The 22,094-nt window shown below is 51.8% G+C and overlaps 3 protein-coding genes across 3 annotated transcripts; 2 read left to right on the top strand and 1 right to left on the bottom strand.

The window, feature by feature from the left end:
- Window positions 1-4,772: 4,772 nt before the first annotated feature.
- On the top strand, window positions 4,773-8,345 carry EMWEY_00030690 (hypothetical protein, conserved; the record flags this gene model as incomplete). The annotated part of the gene is made up of 2 exons (XM_013481650.1): window positions 4,773-7,484; window positions 7,671-8,345. The coding sequence occupies 2 exons, from the start codon at window positions 4,773-4,775 to the stop codon at window positions 8,343-8,345; spliced, it is 3,387 nt and encodes a 1,128-aa protein (XP_013337104.1).
- A 397-nt stretch (window positions 8,346-8,742) lies between these two features.
- On the bottom strand, window positions 8,743-13,002 carry EMWEY_00030680 (hypothetical protein, conserved; the record flags this gene model as incomplete). Its single annotated transcript, XM_013481649.1, has 3 exons — window positions 8,743-8,880; window positions 9,484-9,635; window positions 9,801-13,002. The coding sequence occupies 3 exons, from the start codon at window positions 13,000-13,002 to the stop codon at window positions 8,743-8,745; spliced, it is 3,492 nt and encodes a 1,163-aa protein (XP_013337103.1).
- Window positions 13,003-15,918: 2,916 nt separating this feature from the next.
- On the top strand, window positions 15,919-21,297 carry EMWEY_00030670 (hypothetical protein, conserved; the record flags this gene model as incomplete). Its single annotated transcript, XM_013481648.1, has 10 exons — window positions 15,919-15,969; window positions 16,266-16,472; window positions 17,257-17,294; window positions 17,654-17,830; window positions 18,081-18,321; window positions 18,754-18,975; window positions 19,157-19,314; window positions 19,605-19,771; window positions 20,394-20,475; window positions 20,931-21,297. 10 exons carry the CDS (start codon window positions 15,919-15,921, stop codon window positions 21,295-21,297), a joined length of 1,710 nt encoding a protein of 569 aa, XP_013337102.1.
- Between the last annotated feature and the right edge of the window lie 797 nt (window positions 21,298-22,094).

Genomic DNA, 22,094 nt, shown 5'->3' with positions numbered 1-22,094 from the left:
TATATATATATATATATATATATATATATATATATATAAACGCAGTTCTTAGCGGAGAGCATCTGCACATGCGGGTTGAGTTGGCGCGACACCGGGAGCGAGTGGTGAATCTTAACCTGGCGTAACAGCAGCGCATTGCTGCCCCCAGAAGGTACGCACATAATACAGTGCATGCGCTTAGCTGCTCGGCCAGTTTTAGGGAAACTGAAGCGCCCAAAGCAAATTCATTTTCTTGGCGTCCTTATGGTGTGTGCCACTTTGCGGGCCCTCTGGTGTCCCGCATGAATATCTGCAGGCGCACTAACGTGTGGAACTGCATTTGGAGAAGACGCAGAGCCTGCACTTTCTTACGCGGTGTTCTTGTTGGGCCATTAGTGGGGCAGGCTGTTTCGATACGCTCAACGTATATATGCGAGACAGGTTCTGGAATTGCAAGTGATGTTGGTGAAATGAAGCAATATCCATGGGCATAACAATACATTGTAAGAGACTCCAGCGACTACGTTGCGATTTATATCGAGTTAGACAGCACTGGAGAATATCCTGGCTGTGTCAGGAGACCGGGAATAGACGCAGACGCTCGCCTGACCAAAAGGCCAACATGCGTTGTGTACGTTTGGTTGGCATTAACTCAAAATAATGCAGAAACATTAGCGAAATGTGTAGCCATGCGCAACGCACAGGAAAGTGGACCTCGTAGCGGTCGTGTATTGTTTGACAACCTTAGTTGAGGGCTCTGAGTAGTTGAAACCTCAGCATGGTTTGGTCGGTGTCCAGTTGGCTTTATAAGCGTGTGTCTTTTTCTTGCCACGGCCAAAATAAGTGCCAGCTGCTGATAGAACTGTACGCGGGGAGGACAGCGGGCTGCTCTGTTTGTGGGAGGAGCGTGTGGTTGTGTAGTTTCTGTGAGCGCGTGTACGAGCCCTATGTCGAGAAGTTTTCTCTCGCTGTACAAGCGTGCGGTGGTCTCCTCAGGATGTACGCAGCTAAATGATTGCTAGTCTGGACAGCGTTGCCACAGATAGTGCTACGTTTCATGCTGCCCGCTGGGATATACGAAGCTTGTGTGGTAAGGTCGGAGCATAGCTCGGCTGTGTATGAAGGTTGTGTTGTGAAAGGAATGGCGAAGGGTGGGACGCAGATGACGGTATGCCAAACAGACGTTGTGCTCATACGCCTGGCACTTAAGGAAGCAAATGCGCAGCCTGTAGCGCATGGAGTTTTGGTTTGGCTTGCGACTTTAGCTGTTTGTGTGCGGAGAAGGTGCAACCTGGGAATGTGGCACTAATATTCCTTCGGGCTACCCAAGACGCTGAATGTCACTCGAAACACCTCACCCGTTCAAAGGGTTACCTGATAGACGGTCTCATAGTTCACGTGCTGGAGTTATATTCTCCGATTTCGGATATGGGAAGATGGGAACTGCTATGCAGGCCAAATAGCTACTAACACGCCAACCCTGGCCGAAACAAATCTTCTCACTTGATGCGGTTGTGGTTGCGGGTACGTTTCATGCTGCCGCATTGCAGACAAGGAGGTGTGCACGCAGATATGCAGATTGACGGCGTTGCAACTTTAGGAGGTTCAGAGGGTCATTTTGCTTCGAACGCTTTTTTCGATGGTATTCACTAGGCCGACTTAATAGGTACGCCATATGCGCGACAGAATATTAAATTACAAATGATGCCAGCAAAATTCTGAAGAAAGTATCTGTGCAGCACAGTGCCTGTGCCCGCATGAGCCCAGTCGTCTTGCAGTTGGTACCAAACCTGCATAGGAGCTACTCAGCTGCACTGCACAGGGGCTTAGGCGTCTGCGTTCCGTGTGATCACTTGCCGGTTTCAAGTGCACTAATAATCTGGTTCCACCGACAATCTTTGACTCCGTAGGACAAGTCATACCCCGAGATGTGCCCATTATATACCCAGTAAGTGCGTGCGCTCTTTGGCGGTTTCCTTCTCTCCTATTGCACCAGACGGAAAGAGTCGTAACGAGTCATGTCTACCGGGTATTCGGTTCAACAACCCGTACGAGCTCAGGCTTCCAGGCAAGCAAGACCTGGATAACTTGTGCACGTACTTCAAAAAATGCAGTCCCCCCCATCTAAGCGTGACAGATTTTTTGCTCATTCTCAACAGCCTCAAATTTAGATACACTCCTGGCGACTGCAGTACACTTGCCGTAGTCAACTGAGAAGAAAGTGCAGCAGCCGTAATGATACCATTCTCATTAGCAGCACCACCTTCTGTTGTCTCGTTGCGACCGCAAGTTCCCCACACCCTCTTTCCACCTGCTGCTGCCCGCTGCAAAGCCACAAAACGTGTTTGGATACAGCAACATGGTGCTGTAGATATCAAATGTGTCTAACGGTTTCCAGCTTCACCCCAATGACCCATAAACTCTTCAGATGCAGAGTAACAGCACGCACTCTTCCCATGGCTCTCTTGAACATTCAAGATCCGGAACACTATGCGGTACACCGCATAACCTGAACCGTGATCCCTAGAGTGCAAACTCTAAGCGCCAAACCCCCGCCGCCCATTTCTCCACTTTGAAGGCTTCAAGTCAAGTAGAAAACACTCAAGAAGAGGCCGGTCAGGCCTCATGGGGGGGCCCACAGGCACTGCTGAAATGGTGCTGCTGCTAGGGCTGGTGAAGGCGTCCTCTAGGGCGGTATGCCGCACCGGCGCCTAAAGACCCCCACGCAACACAAATATATCCCCGGGCCTAAGGCTGAAATGCCTGCCCTTGCGGCTAACCAGGATCCTTCAAAAGTTATGAGGGGATGCAAAGGAGACTTGCTACGGACTTGCGAACAAGCACCATGAACACGGAACACTCAAGCGCTACTGCCCTGCCCTATAGCAAAGGCAGGTGACGCTGAACATGCGCAGGCAGTTCAGGTACTCAGTGCTAATGAAGTCCTGCAAATTCCCAATTAGCAGGAAAGAGCGCCACGAGGAGTGGGGTGACCTTTAGTGGAGGGGCATTTGCACGCATACTTCAGCACTGTATCAAAGGCTGCAGCTGCTGCCGCCCGAAGCAGCTCCTTCCTCTTCCCGTTGTTTCTGCTGTTACGTCTGAGGCAAATACAGCAGGAGCAGCAACAGCTACCGCAGCTATACAGACAGTAGCCACAGCAGGAGCGTCCTACCTGGAACGATGGCCGCTAGCCTGCGGAAGTTCCGTGGTTCAGTAAGAGCTGCCAACTCTCTAGACTTATGTTGCCAGTGTGAATTGGTTGCTGCAACAACATTCTTGCAGCTGCTGCTCGTCCAACAGGTGCTGCTTCAACTCGACCCTCCTCAACGGCTGGCCGCCAAACCACAGCCCAGGACGCTTGAGGATAGGATAAGGTAAGTAAGGAACAGCTTAAATAGGGACCCAAAATACCGATGTATTGCTGTTACTGCTATTGCTGCTCTTTTTGGTCCACCGTCCCTCTCGACGTTCCACCTTATGTTCCGTCAACCAATCAAGTCCCATTACTAAATCGTATGGTACAGGCCCTACCAAAAAAATCTCATAGTCGCACATCCCCACACCACATTGTTAATCCCTTTACCACTCGATCAATCCGTAACCGCACACCGTTAGCCACTGTGAAGATGCACTCCTCTCCCAGCCGTCGTACTCTTAGCTGTAGGCGTTCCACAGTCCTTGGATTCATAGAACCCCTTGATGCCCCTGAATCTAGTAGCGCCTCGCATTCACATCCTGCCACATTGACCCTCAATATAGCAATAGTTCCCGTACCAGACAAAATTCCTCTAACACGGGAGTCAGCTCCGTCCTCTCGCCACCACTGTAACTCACTATTGTGCCCATCCTGAGCAAAGTTCTCGTCTGCTGTTAGGCCTTTAGCCTTTGCTTTGTTTGGACCCTTCCTCATGCAACGGCACAACCCCCGGTTTACACCGTCCGGCCACTGTCGGCTGATTCGCACTAGCCATTCCTGTATACAATGGAGGAGCGAGTAAGGTCAACATTTGGAAAATGAGGACACTGGGTCAAAAGTTTATATTCAATTCCCGGAACAGCCCCCAAAAGTAGTGCGCAGCCGTTCTAAGCTGCGCCTCCTTATCGCCTCGCTGTGACTGGCTTCCCAACTACATCCTCTAACTATCCAAATTCCCATAAGTCAATACTTAAAATTCCAAATCATGTTAGAGTCACTATTATAAACAAGGGAAGTTCCCAGAATAATGGAAGGGACTGACAAGATTAATCAGAACTCTTCACTGCTGGGGGGATCAGTGCCGACCTATAAAATAGCGGGGCAATATTTAGGCATGGACAATAGTCAGGTGCCAGACCTATAAAGCTGCTATCTACATAAAAATGCCATATTCACTGACATGATAGTTTTTATTTCTTTTCCACTTATTAAATCTCTAGAAGTCCTATCTGCTACCCAAAGTAATGACTAAACACTGCACTAAACGGCAGGCGTGGACAACTGGCTCACTAACCCTACTAACCTATGACCCTATCCAGTGGCATCCAATTCCCTAGAACATTTAGTAGTATTAATTCCTTTACCTAGCTAATAATGTCCGAATCCCCAAAATATTTAATATTTATTCTCTTTACAATCATAAAGCCACTAGAGGTCACACCTGAGCCACATCGTAGTGCTCGTGCACTACAGCCCCAGTGGCAACTACCGCCGCATCAGCGGCTGACGGTGCAGCAACAGCAGAATGCAGGCAGTTGTTGCAGATTTCGGAACTGCTGTTGCTGGTGTGTCTCCGCAGTCAGGAGCAGTAACAATGGCAGCAGCAACGGCAGCTGAGCCGCTGCCGGCTACAGTTTCGTTGCAGCAGCTGGAACAACTGCTGCAGGATGTGTGGGGGGCAGAAAGGGAGGCCAAAAACAAGGTAATGCTGCTGCTACACCGAGGAGAGGAGCGGCTGCGGGATATGCAGCTCTCACTACAACAGCAGCAGCACCAGTCGAGGCAGGTATGCCGGCATGTGCAGCAGCTGCAAGAGGACCTCTTGGGAGCATGCCTCACAAAGAAGCCCCTGGCTGTACGACTTCAGCAACGGGAACAGCAGCGAATGCTGCTACGGGAGCAGTTGCGTTGTGCCCAGGAAGTTGAGGCGTGTCTGCTACAGATTCAGGCGGTGCAGCAGGAGCTGGCTTCTTGCAGGGAGCTGGTGCGGAAGCAGGAACATGCTGCTGCTGCGGCGGCCCTGCGGCGGTGTGCCTTGAAGCAGCTGCTGCCGCTGATGACTTCAGCACGAGGAAGGCAGCAGCCTGCTGTTGTAGCGGAGCTCCATCAGCAGTTTGCTAAGGTGTACAGGCACCTCGTAGATGCCCTTGATTTGCAACTGCAGCAGCACCTGAAGGTCTTCCCACAGAAAATTGTTGTGACCCCTCTCAGCTACAAGGACAAAAGCGGGACCAGCGCTTGTTTCAGCATAAGCAGCAACACGAAAGAAGCGCATAACGGCTACGGGGACGTTGCAGTACCCGCAATGACTACATGGTACGAAACTCCAGCTTCAGAAGTGCTTACAGGAGTACCAGAAACGGCGGAAGGAAAAGTAGGAAACTCAGGTGCCAGTAAACCAGGAATAGCAGAACATGGTTGCTTGCGGCTGAGAGATGTGTGGGAGGCATTTGATTGCCTCGGGCAACTGCGCCGCCGTCTGTACACCCTAACGCAGAGCATCAGCACCACCACCCTGCAGCCGCTGTTCGCTGTTGCTGCTGTTGCTAGCAGCAGTAGTAACAACAACGAGCAGCTCATATTTGTCTCAGAGAAAAGTACTGCAGACAGGGGTGGGGGGTCCGCCGAGGCAAGCTGGGGCTGGACAGCAGGTCGAAAGGAGGGCCCCGCAGCAGCAGGAGGTGCAGCACGAACAGATATAGCAGCAGCTGCTGCTGCTGCTATAACCCCGCAGGGTATGCTGCTGGTTGTGCAGTCGTTGCTGCAGTTCCTGCTGCGGTACATAGGAGACGGCCATCACACCTGTCTCCGGACTTGGGGTCCTTTGCTGCAGCAGCAACTGCAGCAACCGCTGCAACAGGTGTTGCTCCAGCAGCCTGCCAAGAAGCCTTGGCTCCAGATCAAACCAGAAGTAGCGACAACGACAGCAGCGGTGACAAGTGCTGTGGCATTTCTTGCAGCTGCAGCAACTGCTGCTGGCATTGTGCAAACTGACCTGTTCCTCCTGCAGCAGGGCTTGTTGCAGCAGGAGGAGGTGCTGCTACTGCCGCAGCAGCAGTGGAGTGAGGCTACTCGGCTGGTCTTGCATTGGCTGAGCGAGGAGGACAGGCGGCGTCAGATTGAGTTGCTGGGGACCGCACGACAGCTGCTGCAGCAGATAGCAGCAGCAGAGGCTTCTCCCGTTGCTGCTTCTGAACAGGAGGTGGTACTAGCTACAGAGGAAGTTGTACACGGCGGCTTGGGCGATCTGTTGCTGCCGCAAGGTCTCTCCGCTCAGCAGGAGCAACACCCGCAACAGCAGAAGTTTCACCGTTTACTGCTGCCTCAGTGCATTGCTGAGGAAGCAGATGTATCTTTGGTGCAGCTCGCGCCACTGCGGATTACGCGCCAGACGTGGCTTTTGCTTCAGTTGTTGCAGTCGTTGTTGCGGGCAGCAGCAGCTGCTGCTGCCACCTGCACCTGCAGCAGCAGCAGCACCGTCGGGGGCTGCGGCGTCAGTGCAGTGCCCTGTTGGTGCAGCAACAGGCGGGAGTTATCCCGTTGTTGCTGCTTCAGCAGTAGCTGCTGCGGTAGCCGCATATCACTCCGTGCAGAAGTTGCTGCCATCATATCGATAGCGGATTTGTTTTTGCTTCTGCGACCTTTGGGGCCTTCATTGGTGCCCCAAGCAGCAATGTCAGCTACAGCAGCAAGTGCTGCTGCGGCGTCAACTGCGGATTCGCCGATTGAGGCTGTTGCTGCATTTGTTGCTGCAGGGCAGCAGCACATGAGGGCCCTCGCCTTACGATGGACAGACATTGAAGTCCTATCGCGCTGGATGATGAGATTACCCGTGCTACTTTCCGCTGCTGCTACCGCTGCCAGCACAGGCTCCTACGAGAACTGCTCATGCAGCAGCGGAAGCAGGAGCAGGTGCTGCACTTGTCCCAGTGCTGCAGCACGACGCGCCTTCACGGTGTGGGGAGACGCATTGCTCCTCTTTGACTCTCGGGCTGCTCCTGCTGCTACATCACTAGGTGCAGTAGCAGGGCAGAATGAGCAGCACCAGGGCACGGCGCCTTTCCGCCAACAGCTCACGGAAATTGTTGTTGCGCTGAAGCGGCAGCAAGAGGAATCATATGTTTGCTTGGTTTCGGTCCTGCAGCAAGGACTCCAGCAAGCAGCAAAGGAGCTCAGCCAAACCCTTACAGCCGCTGGCAACAGCAGCAGTAGCAGCGTGGAGATTCATTTGGAAGCGGCTGCTGGGGACCTCACGAAGCGCCTACACAGCGCAGCCCTCGATCTACTGCCTATATTGCCTTTGCAGGTGCGTTCTAAACCCTAAATATCAAACAGTTCGAGAAACCCATAGATGTAGTAAATCACAATAACCTAAACAAAAAATGTTACTTGTGGACCAAGCGGTGCTGCAGCAGCATCTCAGAGACAAATAGAGCAGCAGTGATTTTTGTGTTGCTTGACACTGGCGTTTTGGCTTCTGTTGTTGCTGCAGGCGTACGCGGAGGTTGTGGGACTTGCAGCAGATTGTCTGCTAGACTGCGTGCTGCGGGCCATTGCAGCTGTTGCTGATGCTGCAGCAGCAGGTGTCACTACACCGGAAGCAGCAGCTGCCGCTGCTGGGAGCAGCACATCTCGAACCGTAGCACTGCGCATGGGGCCCATTTGTGGCAGGCTTTTGAATCGTGTTTGCACGCAGGTAAAAGCCACGTTGATGCTGCACCTCTCACATACGCATTTGCGGCCCGAAGCAGCAAATGCTGCGGTTGCTGGGCCTGGTGCTGCCCATGGGCAAGCGCTGACTAGTCTTCTGTCGGGTGGAGAGGCTTCAGATGCTTCAGACGGAAGTAGTGAACAGCAACAACAGCAGGCATGGAGCCGGCATAGCATCGAAAATCTTCCCACATCCGCGGGGGTAGTTGCTTCATCTACAGTTGTTCGCATTGAGGAGCTTGCACCGCTACTGCAGGTTGCTTCTGCAGTCCAGCACCTGCTTGAGGCGGACGTGCTGCTGCTACAGCAGCTCGCAGGCACATATGCGTCACTACTGCAGCAGACCTTTGGCCGAATAGAGCAGAGGCTAGCTATTATATCTCTTAACCCCTACATTGGAGGGGCCCCCCTAAGGTACCGTAAGGAAGTCTTCTGCGGTTTCACTGCGAACCCTTGAAAGGCCGCCAAGGAGGTTGTTAGCAAGTGCTCAGAGGATTTGCAGCCTTGGGGCCGTTTATGGTCAGTTGAAGGGCCTCCCTTCGGTGAGTGTTTGAGGCATGTTGTTACGTATGTTCATGACCATAAGCTTGCGCAGAGCTTTACGGAAACCCAAAACCGTAGAGGGTGCTTACGGGTGGGTGCTTACGGGTTGGGGGTTGAGCAGTCACTTGCAAGCCCCTTTGTGCATGCATGTGACAAGGCTACCGTTTATGGACCTACAACCGCAGCGCCTGCAGCCATAGCTGCTGCTGCTATCGCTATTGCTGCAAAACGGGTTGCCGTTCTGCTTGTCCTGTCTCCGGTGCTGCTCTTACTGCAGCTCTTGCTGATAAAGCTGCTTTAACCGGGCGAGGCTAGCCGTTGGCTTGGGCCCTTCTTTCATCTGCAGCACGGATGAATTTGAGGATATCTCCTCGGGCCCCCTTGTTCCAACTTAGCGGTCCACCATCTGTCTGTGCCATAAGACGGCCATTTATAAAGCTTAGAGACACCTGCAGCAGCAAATAAATGCAAGCAGAAGCAGCAAATGCATGCAAATAGCAGCAGCACCAATACAACCAGCCATGTAACAGCAGAAGGAGCATACGAGCAGTAGAAAAAAGGGTTTCGAAAGGAGTTTTATAGCACACCAACATATAAAGTGGATATTTACACAGTGTGAGTATGCACGTATAAGTGCGTCGGTGTGAATGAACTAAACAGACGTCAATGTGAATATGTGAACACAAGGAGGTCGTAAGTAAGGCACACACAGAGGGCAAGTGGGGCTGAGGAGAATTCACGGACAAATTGTGACATGCACAAGTCCAATGGCAAATACCGACGCGAGTCCAACAGAGACAAAGAGAGAAATAACATAGAAGAGAAAGACAGCGAGAATGGCAGGCACGAAGAAATAGGCAGGGGTACATGTAAGTCAATGATAGAGACGGAGGTAAATGCATGGACAGAAACAAAGACACAGCGAAAGGTAACCACTGCCTAAAAAGGACTGTGATTATGATGGATGTATTGGAGGAATACAGATGAAGGAAAGCCCAGAGGCGAAGACTTCTGGAGCGCTTCTGGATTAATAAAGGCCGTAGTTCACCCACTTGAGTGTCTCCATAGAAGTATACGCCTTCATTGACTTTTGTCCATCGCTGGAGGCCCTCATGGCTGTTGTGCACTTCAGCCAAAGCAGCGTCTAGTGGGCCCCAAGCAGTCCGGGGATGGTCGCCTCCGCACACGCAGCCTCGGGGTCCCCCTGAAACACAGGTATGGACATCACCAGCAGCGCAGACATGCGAACAAGACACGCGAGACAGTAAGAGCTTGTCATACGAATGGAAAGCAGCAAATAGGGGTATAAAAGGGCGGACATGCTGAGAGCAAATATATATATAATCACCGTTAACAAGGAGGGACGTACCATCTGCCTCTGCGCAGTTGGCTGAACCTTGGACGTATGGTTCCTTGGGGAAAGCGCGGGGTCTCATCGGGCCCCGGGGTGTTAAAGGGCCCCCTATGGTTCCCCCCCCTGATGTGGCAGCTCTTTCGAGCTGCTGCTTCTCAAGAAGCAGCAGGTTTATTTCCCTTCGTTGCTCCTGAAGCAGCTGCTGCAGCTGTTGCTGCTGCTGCCGTGTCCCCTGTGGGTTTACCGGGGCTCCTGGTGGTGGGGCATTGTGGGACTCTCCCTGGACTGCTATTCTCGCGCCCCCATGGTAGGCGGTCCCTCTGGTTGCAAGGTGGTGGTGGGCTCTCCAAGAGTTGCTCTTGCTGCGAGTTGTAGACAAGTCGGAGTGTTCTGATTCTGCTGAGGGGAGGCGGGAATGTTCCGTGGGTCCTCTCTTGAGCCCTTCCCGGGGAGCCCCTGACCTTTTCACCTCATTCAGAGCCTTTATATGCTTCTGCAGAGACACTTCCCGCAGCCGCTGTGATTCTGTTGAACGCAGCAGCCGGGGTGGGCATGTGGACACCCCCTTTCTCCCCTGGGGGCCCAGGGGAGCCCCCAAAGAAGAGCCCCAGGGTTCAACCCCGAGGGCCCTCCCATTTCTACCCTGAATAGTCCCAGTTGAGGGTCCCTCCTGGGAAAGACCCGCAATTAGGGTCTGGTCGAAGTGGCTTTTCGAGGGTGCTGATGGGGGGCACTCTAAAGGGCCTCTGTTGGACCACCTGAGCGAGCTCTTTGGATGGTTCCTTGGGGGGCCCCTTTGGGTATCTCTTGAGCTGCTGCCAGGTTCAACAAGGCCTCCTAATTTCCCGATGCTCTCAGCTGATGGCAGGCGTGTAGACCCTGCTGAATCTCTTTGGTCCTCAAGGGGGGCCGCCATGGAGTCAGGACCCCTACAGGAGGGTAGCGGGTTTCGTGTGTCGCAGCGGCACCAGCGTGCCTTGTGGTCGGTTTCTTCCGCACTCTGCTGCTGCTTCAGGTGCTGGAGCAGTTCTTCCTGTAACTGCTGCTGCTGCCGTTGCTGCAGCAGCAGCTGCTGCTGCACCTGCTGCAACATGGGCTCTATTCCCGCCTCCCTCGTAACACGGCGACGTAGGCTCGTGCTGTCAAATAGGTGGTGCTGCGGTTGCTGCTGCTGTTGCTGCTGCAAAGCATCCTGCGTATCTACGAGTTGCTGCCGCTGATAGTCCAGGATTTGTTGCTGCAACTCTCGCTGCTGCTGCAACTGCCGCTGGAGTGCCTGATGCTGATGCAGCAGCTGCACTCCTTGGGCCCTAAGAGAGGCTTGCATGTCTGCTTGCTGCTGCAGCAGCTGCTGCTGCTGTTGCCGATGCCTCTCCCGCTTCTCCGCGAGATCTGCTTCCTGTCTCTGAAGCTGCTCGCGCAGCTCAGAGAGTTGCTGTTGCTGCTTCTGCTGCACCATCCTGCCAACAGCGAGCTCGTCTTGCGCTTTCTGAACGGCTTCTTGTTGCTCTTCAAGCCACTGCTGCTGCTTCTGCTGCGCCTCAGCCGCTGCCTGCTGTTGTTGCTGCTGCGCGTTCAGGGTTTCCTGCTGCTGTTGCAACAGCAGCAGACCCTTCTCTACCTCTCGCTGTTGTTCGCCCACTTGCTGCTGCTGCTTGGCTAGCTCCTGCTTCTGCTGCTCAATGAGCTGGAGCAGCTGCTGGTTCTGCAGTTGCTGCCGCTGCAGCTGCTGATTCTGCTGTTGCAGCTGCTGCAGCTGCAAAGCTCTCTGTAGCTGCTGCTGCTGCTCCGAGGCTCCCTCAAACAGGGCCAGAAGGGCCTCCTTGTCAGCTAGCTGCTGCTCAACGAGCTGCAGCTCTGCGGCTAGCCGCTGTTGTTCTGTGGCATCTTCGCTCGCGGCCTGATTTTGCTGTTGCTGCTGATGCAGGTATTCTTCGTTTTGATCTACCTGCTTTTGTTGCTGCTTCATGGCCTGTTGTCGATCCTGCTCGTGCTGCGGCTGCTGGAGAAGCTCCTGTTGAGATCCGTGCTGCAGATCCGGCTGAAGCTCTTCCTGCAGTTCTTGCGGTTGTTGTGCCTGTGGAGTATTTAAGCAAGTCTCCACATGGCCTCTGTTCTGAAACAAATGCCTCTGCCCGTGCAGTATTAACTCGTGTTGTTGCCGCATTTTCAGCGTCTGCTCCCGCTGCTGTAGCTGCTTTTGCAGTTCCACCTTCTGTAGGGGCTGCTGCTGCTGCTGGGGTCGCATGCCCTGCAGCAAATGTAACTTCTGCCGCTCCAGTTCTAGTTGCTGATGTTGCTGCTTCTGTTGCATTTTCAAATCCTGGAGGTGATGCTGCTGCTGGAACTGCTGGTGCAGTTTTTGCAGCTGCACCTCCGGCTGGGGCAGCTCTTCCTCCACATGCAGGTGCAGTTGCTGCTGCTGCTGAAATTGGCGCTGCATTTGTATTAGCTGCAGATCCTGATGCTCTGGACCTCCCTGCAAAAGCTGGTTCAGCTGTTGCTGCTGCTGCTGCTGGTGCAAGGGAGCTGCCCACCTGTTCTCCACTTGCCGCCGCTGCTGCGAGGCACATAGGGAGGCAGCGTGATGCTGTAACATTACCTGAATATCGCCAGAAGCTGGCTTTAATGCTTCAGTTGCTGCCGCTGGTGGTGCTGCTGCTTCTGCTTCTGAGGTGGTGCACTGGGGCTGCTGCGCGTCCAACAGTGCAGGCACTTTTGCTGGTAGGGGAGAAGATGGTCTAGCCAGACATAGAGGCTGCCGCTCAGGTAGATTTATTGCTGTTTTCGGTGGTACAAGACAGTAAATTCTGCTGCAAGATCGGCTGAGGGCTGCAGATTCTGCTGCACTGCAAGGGGTGATATTTTTGAAGCGAGAAAGCATGGCATCGAAGCCCAGCCGCTGGAACAACAGCTGCTTCTTTGGTTGTAGATGCTGCTGCTGCAGGTGTTGTTGGTATATCTGCTTCTGGGTGAAGTAGAGCGGATTGCGTAGGTCTGACCGTTGGGAAACACGTGCATCAATGGAGCCCCCGGTTGGGCGCCCCTCTTGGGGGGACGAAAAAGCTGCCTGGGGCTTATTGCCACACGAGTAACCAAGCACTGGGTGAGCCAGCTTAGGGGGAATACAGGCGGGAGCATTAGGGCTTGGTTTTGCTTCTGCGGCTGCACCAGGGTCCCCCTGAACTTGCCGCAGCAGGGCAGGGCGTTGTAGCATCACGGGAACCATGAAGCTTTAACATTAACTCATAGACACCGAATCCCAAACCATAGAAAATAGGCTGCAAACCCTAAACATCAAAGCATGCGGAGGAAGCCTCAGCGTGTAACGGATTCCGCCGCGTCGGTGCACCGGTCAGCTGGACGTCGGTGGCGTCTTGGGGGCAGGGCAACAACTCCCGCAAACAAGAGGGAAAGCATAAATTTCGCGATATAAATGGAAAAGGTTGCGGAAGATTGGAAGGGCGAACAAAAATCCTGTAGTGCTCCCAGATTCTACATACCTTGCAGCAGTTCGGCGGCCTTCGAGGCCTGGCCCGTCGAGAGGTCCGCAGGAGACTGCGGTATAGGTTTGCTATTTTTTCATAGCTTTGGTGGTCGAAGTATACTGAAATTTATCTTCTTTACTCACACATCTAATATATTTTGCCCCGTTTCAGCTTTTTAAGTTCATGGGATCGTGGTCGACACGCGCCATTCCCTTGCACACCACTGCAACATCAATGCTGCTACTACCGCAGCAGTCGCAGCAGCAGCCCCGTTCCGGCCAAAAGGCGAGACAGCAGACTCACCGGCAATGGAGACTTCAGAGGGATCTAAATGCAAACACTGAATGCATTCGTAGTAGTATTTAAAGGATGTGAGTAAATATAGGTTCTATATGGTTCCGTAAAAATCGCTACGATGTGCAGACATTCAAACAGCCGACAGCGGGGGGCAGCACAGCAGTTACCTGTTACTGCATCTAAATTCCAGTTACAGCAGTCTACGAAATTCTTCCTCTAGAAACCAAGAATAATCTGCAGTTTCAAGGCATGGGAGCTCTTCCTAGGCTTTGATATTGTAGCCTGCAGGCGATAGTGGGATAGCGTGGCCAGAACAGCGTCTCGAACTGTGAGAAGCGCCACTCCAGCAGCAGAAAGCTTCAACAGGTGTAAAAAGCTGTAGCAATGAATTCGTCTGACCTGGGACCCCCTGGGTCCCCTAGTCTCTCCAAGGAGGCTCGAGGGTTTAGAAACCTCCTCAACGGAGTCGGCGACCGAAAAGTGTGCATACTTTCCCTGCACATTTAGTCCTCCCTAGGTTTCAAAACATAGTGCCAGCATCGGTTAGCCAGCTGCAAAATATAGAAGCAAGGGCTTCCCAGCAAAGTGAAGCAGAATGAAGAACACAAAAGGAACGAAATGAAACAGTCTAGACAAAAAGAAACACAATCAAACCGTCAAACATCCGAGGTGTGCGCAGGAGGCATTCTGGGAAACTAACAGCCACCAACAAGAAAAAAAATGGTCCAAAGCAAACAACAGCACTGGTAGGCGGCTGTGGTTGCTGTGGGTGTCGTTGGTGCGCTTGATACAGTTGCTGTTGCTGTTCTACTGTGGCTGCTGCAATTCCTCATGCTATCGCTCATGGTGCGGACGTTGCTGCTGTTGCTGCTTCTGGTGGAACTCTCGCGAACGTTGTTACGAACTTTCCGCTTGCCTTGGTGCCTCTACTGCTGCTGCTATTGCCGGTGCGAATGCAAGACTCTGAGGACGTGGCAGCAGCAGCAGCAGCTTAATATTTTGATGCCATATGCTGTATGGAACATAGACAGAGTTATCTCGTCGTGTTTAAGGTTGTTGTTTGTTTTTACATCGTTACTCAGCTTTCTCTCTGTAAGGACTTCTTTGTTTCCTGTCTTTTATGTATATCCGCTTTTACTGCATTGATGTTTATTTTTTAAAATGTGTGTGTCTTCCCTGTCGCTTGTTTCCGGATCGATAGAAAACTCCAAAGGTGTATCAAAGGGCCATGCGGAAGTGAGGCCCCTGAATACAACCCCAAGGTCGAATAGCGCAACTCATGAGCAGTTATAACAGCTGCGCAGGGTGGCAGAGAAAAGAAACCCGCAGCATCAACAGCTGTAGCAGCCCCAGCAAGAGTGCCCGCAGCTGGGCAAGCAGTAACAGTACTACGACAAGTAGATACACAGCAAGAGTGCCAACAACACCACATGCAGCAAGCCAGCACGAGGACCTGCAGCAGCGCTAACACGAGGACCTGCAGCAGAAGCACGAAGAGCAACAAATAAAACAATAACAGGAGCAAACGGAACTGCATTAACAACAGCTTGCGCAAGTCTGGAGCTTGGATTTCCAGTGTGCCTTTGCACTGCAGTTTTCGGTGGAAGAGCTGCTGCAAAGTTTGTCCAAGGACAGCACCCCGCAGAAGTGAGTGCAATTGTTTTTGTTGTTGCTGTTGCTGTGCTGATGTTGCTGTTGATACTTATCTGTCTATTGACTCCAGTTGTGGTAGTGTCCTGAATTAAAAACGGAAAATGCCATGGAACCAACTACTTAGGCTGCACGTGCTGGACGATAAAAGGTAGCTCATTTATGTTGCCTCGTGTGAGCAGCCCAACACCCACAGCCGAAAGGAGCCCACACTCCGCCAGCGGTAGCAGCAGCGGGACATGTGCCAAGCATTGTTCTGGATTTCCTGCTCACGGTTCAGTTCAGCAACCCTATGCGGTCTCGGGAGTTAATTCTGGAATGAGCGGCACAGGCAAGAGAGCTCTTTGGTGTGGCACTTGATACACACAGAAACCTGATATAAGCGGTTGTTCCATAGCTACGCATTCACTGAAGCACGAACTGCAGAACAGCGCTGTTGTTGCATACAACAAACGGGGTTCGGAGAACAACAGCTGCATGCATACTCAAGGGGGAGGATTTTGGCAAATTTCCTCCCCAAGTGCACTGAAGTTTCTATACAAACGGAAGCTGGAAAGAGTGAACAAGTTTTAATATAAAGTACCCATGCTAGAGCTGCCAATATGCTTATTCAAACTTCCTGCTAGGTCTCGACAGTAGGGCTTGGGGCATTGGGTCTATGGTATGGGCAATAGCGCTTAAGGTCTGGGGCTTGTGCGATGGAAGGCATAGAGGCTGAGGCGGCTCTCGAGCTGCACACAGTAGAAGCAGTAAGACAACGGCACCGAAGAACTCATTAAGGCTTTTCACTTTGCTCACGAGAACTGGAAACGGCAGCTGCACCATCATAATAGCGAGCAGCAACATACTGGGAAGCAATAGCTGAAACAACAAGCCCCCTGACAGCAAATGCAGCAGCGACACGGCCATAAACAGCAGCGCAATCAACAACCGAAGCCCCACTGACAACTGGACGGAAAGAAGAGTTAGCGGCAGCAACAGCAAGTCCATTAGGTTAGAAAAAAGCGTCAAGAATCCTTTTGTTGTTCTCGGGTGTTGCGTACAGTCTGCAGGATCCCCATGGGACGTTGACAGTTTATTGGGCTTGAAGCGGGTGGGGCTTTCAGAGACCCCGTCTGGCAGCTCCGCGTCACAAGCTGCTGCCGTTGCTGTTGGCCCGTCCTCCTCAGCGGGAGCACCCTCAGTACCTTCGGGAGCTCCTGAGGGGCCTTCAGGCACCTCCAAAGAGACCCATACTTCTGCAGATGCAACAGTGAGGTGGTTTAGTAGCCCAACTGTTTGTGGAAGTTATGCGAGAAGCTTATGGATGGAAAGTTTGTCGAGATTGTGCTATATCTCTAAGTCGTATGATACACGAAAACAGTGGTTTCTTGTCTACTAATATTTCTGTACGTGTGGAGAAGGCAGTGTGCTTGTGCGCTTAGCTGAAACAGCAGTTTGCTTTCTTTTCAAGGCGGTGCCTTGTGTGCTGGCTTATTGCAGTTACTCACTCGAAAGCAGTATCCTGTTTGCTGCCGTTGCTAAGGCAAGTGCATATTTGTTCTAAGGTCGAAGCGGTCAACCCCGTGACGCTAATATTCACTCACTGCCCTAGTAGTTGTTCATACTCATGCAGCAATATACACACATTTCATTTTGGAACAGCAAACGGGCTGTGTATGCTTCAACAGTAACCTACCGTCGGCTTATATTGAAACAATGAAACATCTTCTGTTTATATTATGGTCACAGATGTTAGTGTGTGCATGTACTTGAGCAATCGATTGTGGTTACTGGTGCTACAACGGCACGTTCTTAGTGGTGCGGATTGAATCGCAGACGCGTTCATTTTGAACGCGTCTGCGATTCAATCCGCACCACTAAGAACGTGCCGTTATAGTACACATTTCCACTTCCTCTACCGAACTATTTTATTTGGTATTAGCTTGCCCATGAACCTAACATTAGACCATAGTAGTCGATGTTTCATCATACACAACTAGGCTTCAGTGGGCTTGTCCTACGTGGCCATATCATTTTTCTGTTTATCTGTGCAGAGTCTGGCGGAAGCGAATTTGCGGAATGCGCAGCTCGAGTAACCCAATAACTAAAATTACATGCATCAAGCCATAAACCCTAAACATGTTAAACTAATTTTTACGGCATGAAATGCTGGGAGGGCTTAGCTCAGCAGATTCGCCTCTCGAAGAGTTTTAAGCACATACCCGTGTCGTCTTGCTTCTTCCTACGCCTTTCTGGTGTTGCTGCCTCTGGTGTATATGTTGCTTTTTGTAGTGCTCCTCCCCCTACTGCTAATGCTGCAAATGGCACAGCGACTTCTGCTTCTGCAGCTGTTGGTGCTGCTACTGTCGCTGTTTTCATACACTACCCCTGGTCACTGCAGTTCCCTTTGGTGCTACAGTTTGGTCTCCTGGTCTACTGCTGTGGATACAGAGCAGAGGCGCAGCAACTGCGACACGAGTTGCTTCTGCTGAAGCGGCGCATGCAGTGCGAAGCAGCAGCACAGCAAGCGCAGCACGAGGCAGACTCCGCAGCAGCACGAGCTGCATGGGAGTCTGAGAAACAAAAGCTTCTAATCAAGAACCGAACTCTTCAAACTACCGTAGACCAGTGGGCCACATACACCCAGCTCTACGGACATCGCAAAGGCTGGTCTATCAAGAGCTGCAGCAACTGCTGCTTCTACCGTAGCTACAGTCGCTGTATCCGATGCACCACCGGCATTCTGAAGCAGATGCAGCAGTCACTGCAGCTGTTGATAGTTAAATCCCGACAGCTGGATCGGGATAAACAGTGGCTTTTTCATGGCTGAGGAACAGAGATGGCCGTCCGTTGTTTGCTGCTGCGGTTGCTGCTGCAGGACCCTAGCGCGATATGAAGAGGACGTGCGTCTCTTGGGTCAGGCACGTGGTTGTGTGTTGCAGCAACAGCAGCTCGAGCAGCAACAACAGCACGAGCAGCAGCAGTTGCAGCTGCAGCAGGCCTTGCAGGCGGAGAGAGACCACTGGTCAGCTCGCCTGCAGGCTGCAAATGACGAATGGCGCAGAAGATTGCAAGATGAGCAAAGGCAGGCAGAGGCCAAACTGCAGCAGCAACAACGGGTTAGTATGAAAAGCTTTAATCATATTCTTGTTTCGCTCTATTACGGATGGTCGTTTCTGCTTGAATTTCTTGTTTGATCGTGATACTAATTAAGATAGGTGCACTACTGCTATTATAATCGTTGTAGGGTTGTGCTTATCCTTCCTACGATATTACTGGTTCGACAGGTCCCACATTTCAGTGATATTGTTACAACTGTTATCCACACAAGTGCAGCCCCCTTTCTAATCTTTTTGTTGATCGTTGAATCTACTCTGCTGCAGCAATTTTGAATGGTTAACTGCAACTTTCGGGATTTGGTCGCTTCGATTGAGTTGGATCCTTATCTTGCTGTTGCTATTGTAGCAAGTACTTGTCCTGCACGGTGGCTCCATATTGGGCCTGCAACTGCTCCTTCATTCTGCACACTACATTATGGGAGTTCCTGCAAGGAACCCTTCTCGCTGCTGCAGGAAATTCCCGCCTGGCACGAACTGCACTCCCTTGCCCAAGAGTCCCGGAGACATTCCGAAGAATTCAAACGCCTATTGCAGTCGTTGCAGAAGCAGCAGCAGCAGCAGCTACAGCAGCAGCAGCTACAGCTGCAGCAGCTGCACCAGCAGCTACACCAGCAGCAACGGGCGGAGGTCGCTGGCACTGAGAAAAAGTGTGAAGTACGCAAAAACCATCTGCTTACACAAACCTTCATATGAATCTTTCCAGCACATGAAGCGGCATTAACAGCTGACATAGCCAAGCGCGAAATTGAAGCGATGCAAGAGAACTAAAGAATTAAGCGTCCGATTTCTCTGTTGCCGCTGCTGTGCTGCTCATGAATGTTAACTGCGAGCGTAGTCATGTGGGCGGCAAGCAGAGATGGAAGGCGCAGTGGCAGCGTTGCAGCAGCAGCAGCAGACTCTGCAGCAGCAGCAGCAGGCGCTGGCGCTACTGGCTCAAGAGACAGCTAAGCTTAGGGATGAGACGGAGCAGCGCACGAGGGTAGCTTCTGCAAAGTAGGGCTTCGATATCATAATTCCTGAGACTGAACTGTATTGTTTCCAGCAAGCCTCAATGCAACAATTCGAGAAGAGACAAAAACCTTCCCATTACAGGAGTAGTGATCTTGCTTCACATCCTACAACTCTCTCGTGCGTGTGTATTAATATATTCACGAATAAGTACGTAAACATGTATACATATATATGCATATGTATATACATACGTACAATTGCCTTCCTAAGAGAAGCCACTCGCTATGAAGTGCAGCAGGAATGATAGGGCGTTCAACTGTGCTGCGCTTCAGGCTGGCAGCAGAGTCGCTGCAGCTGCAAAGCTTGCACCGTTCGCTCTTGGAAAGCCGGCAACAGCAGCAGATGCTCCAGCAACAACAACAGCAGCAACTCCAGCAGCAGCAACAGTTCATTGAGCAACAGCAGCACGCCTTTGCACAAAGGCAGCTGCAGGCGGAAAGTGAAGTGGCCACAAAACAACTAGAGCTTGACCAGGCACGACCAATCCCTAACCTGGGCTTCAGCGCCTCCGCAGTAGAACTAACCAGTCAAATAAGCACGCTGGCAGGCAGATGAGGGGACGACCATACAAAACAAATTCCTATCTAAGCCGTACCCGTTGCTGTATTGCGAACTAAAAGATCTCCTTATGTTGCGTTTTATGCGTACCAGAAGGAACGAGATATCGAAAGGAGAGAAAGCCGCCTGGCAGGCGCTGTTGCCATCCAAGAAAAGCAACAAAAAGCCCGGCGCGACTATCTGCATGCAGCTGAATCCCACTTGTTGAAGTTGCAGAACGCTCTACAGCAGGAGAGGCGAGGCTACAAACAGATCGACACACATTCCTGCAGACGCAAACAAAGCCAAATAGAGCAGACACCAAATAGAGCAAAGACGCAACTGAATCCCACTCCCACAAATACACATATATCTAGCCGATTCACGAAGCGCAAACATATCCACGCCTATAAAGTCGAGCAGGCGTAAATGCGTTGCTCGCTTGGGAACAGTGAATTTCACGTGAATTAACACAGGGAGGCACGCACTGAGCAATATTCACGATTGGTGCTGTAAAACCGCAGTTTTATGCCTCACAATATCCACAAGCATGAAAGCACAAGAGGCCCTGAAACTGCGAAGCGATGCAGAGGAACATGAGAAGTGGTAAACACAGACACAAATGCCACAATCTTCTACACCTGTACATGGGTGTGGCTGTAGTTGTAGCCATACCTAAAAACGTGATCTGGCAAAGTTCTTAATGCACAGACTTACAGTAGTGGCTGCCCACACACACCTGTCGGCTTGCACAGTCTGTAATGCTGTTGCCGCTGAGCACGCTGCAGCTATTAACACGTCTTTGCACTCACCCAGTACGCAGAATGCCTTTGCAATAACGGCATGTTGTTCAACGCCATAGCCTCAAATGAGTCTCGCATCACTCCTCCATTCCGGTTGTTATATGATGTGTATCGTGTACATAATGCTATTTGTCGTGTCGCATTTGCCCGGCAGTGTTTACTGTGTGTTGCGCGCCATGTGTTGTCTGATTTGTGGATGTGGGTTTTGCTGTTGGGCCTGCGCTGCCGGCATACGCTGTGTGCGTTGTTTTCATGTAGGCTGGCACTTGATCAACTCTTGCGCGTCATGTTTGTTATCTGTGGATTTTGCTGCGGGTGTAGACAAGAACTGACGGAGACGGCTTTGGCTTTGGAGGAGAAAAGGCGGGAGCTGCGGCGATGTTTTGAAGATATGGAGGTGCAGCGATTGGCATTCGAAAGCCGCGCTGCCGCTGCTGCAGCACAAGCAGAGGCGGCGGCTGCTGAGGCTCGAGATGCCAAGATCCTGCAGCAAGAAAGTCTTCAAGCCAAAGAGGCTGTTCACAAACTCCACCTCCAGGCCAAAGACGTACGCATGATCTGCACTCGCCGCCTCACATTCAACCCCACATGCAGAGCAATAGGGAGACCACACTGCATAAAATAAAGCGCGGAGATCAAACAGGCTGGAATGACGCTACCAGAAAGTTTGATGCAGTTCCACAACAGTGGAGATACAGCTGTGGTGTTACTAGTGCATAGACCATTATAACAGCACACCAAACAGAGACGCTCAAGCTTCAGTGCAACCGTTTGTGGCTGAGTTCCCAAATACAAGGTACTGACAATAGACAGAATGTGGCAGGGCGGCAGACACGAAATAACTGAAAGTTACAGACGGGGATACCGGCAGGGAAATACAAATCGCATTTCAAGGGTAAATAGTGTACGATGTGTTTGGAGGCGAGCAGGCGGAGAGACAGCAACAGGAACAACAAGAGATCATTAAATCGCTCATACGAGAAGTGGAGACGAGCCGCCTAGAGCTGCTGCGTATGCAGCACTTGTCGGGCCATCTTCACGTACACCGTTTCCCCAGCGGCCGTTGTTCTGTAACGGGGAGTTCAAGGGTGCAACTGCCATATGGTCAAAACCATCGGCCGGTAGTTTCACAGAGACGCGTCAGAGGTCTTCTCTGTAGCAGCATGACCAGCTCCAAAGCCCTCATGGAGGTAGCAGGGGCCCCCTTCTTCAGGATCCACAGTCACCATGGTCTCAAACAACCAGAAGGTAAGGCAGTTCAGATAGGTGTACGTATATACACATGTGTGTGCAAATATGTGCATGTGGGTACGTACAGCTATGAATAAACCACGCGCAAGTATCTGCATACAGTTCACCAGTATTGGCATTACAGCCCACTAATTTTGTCGTATTTAGTGAGTATATGCATGCGCGTGATCT

The sequence above is a fragment of the Eimeria maxima genome, genomic scaffold, assembly GCF_000499605.1.
Source record: "Eimeria maxima Weybridge genomic scaffold, Emw_scaff377, whole genome shotgun sequence".
Classification (NCBI taxonomy): Eukaryota; Apicomplexa; class Conoidasida; order Eucoccidiorida; family Eimeriidae; genus Eimeria; species Eimeria maxima.
This window is presented reverse-complemented; position numbering and strand designations above follow the sequence as displayed.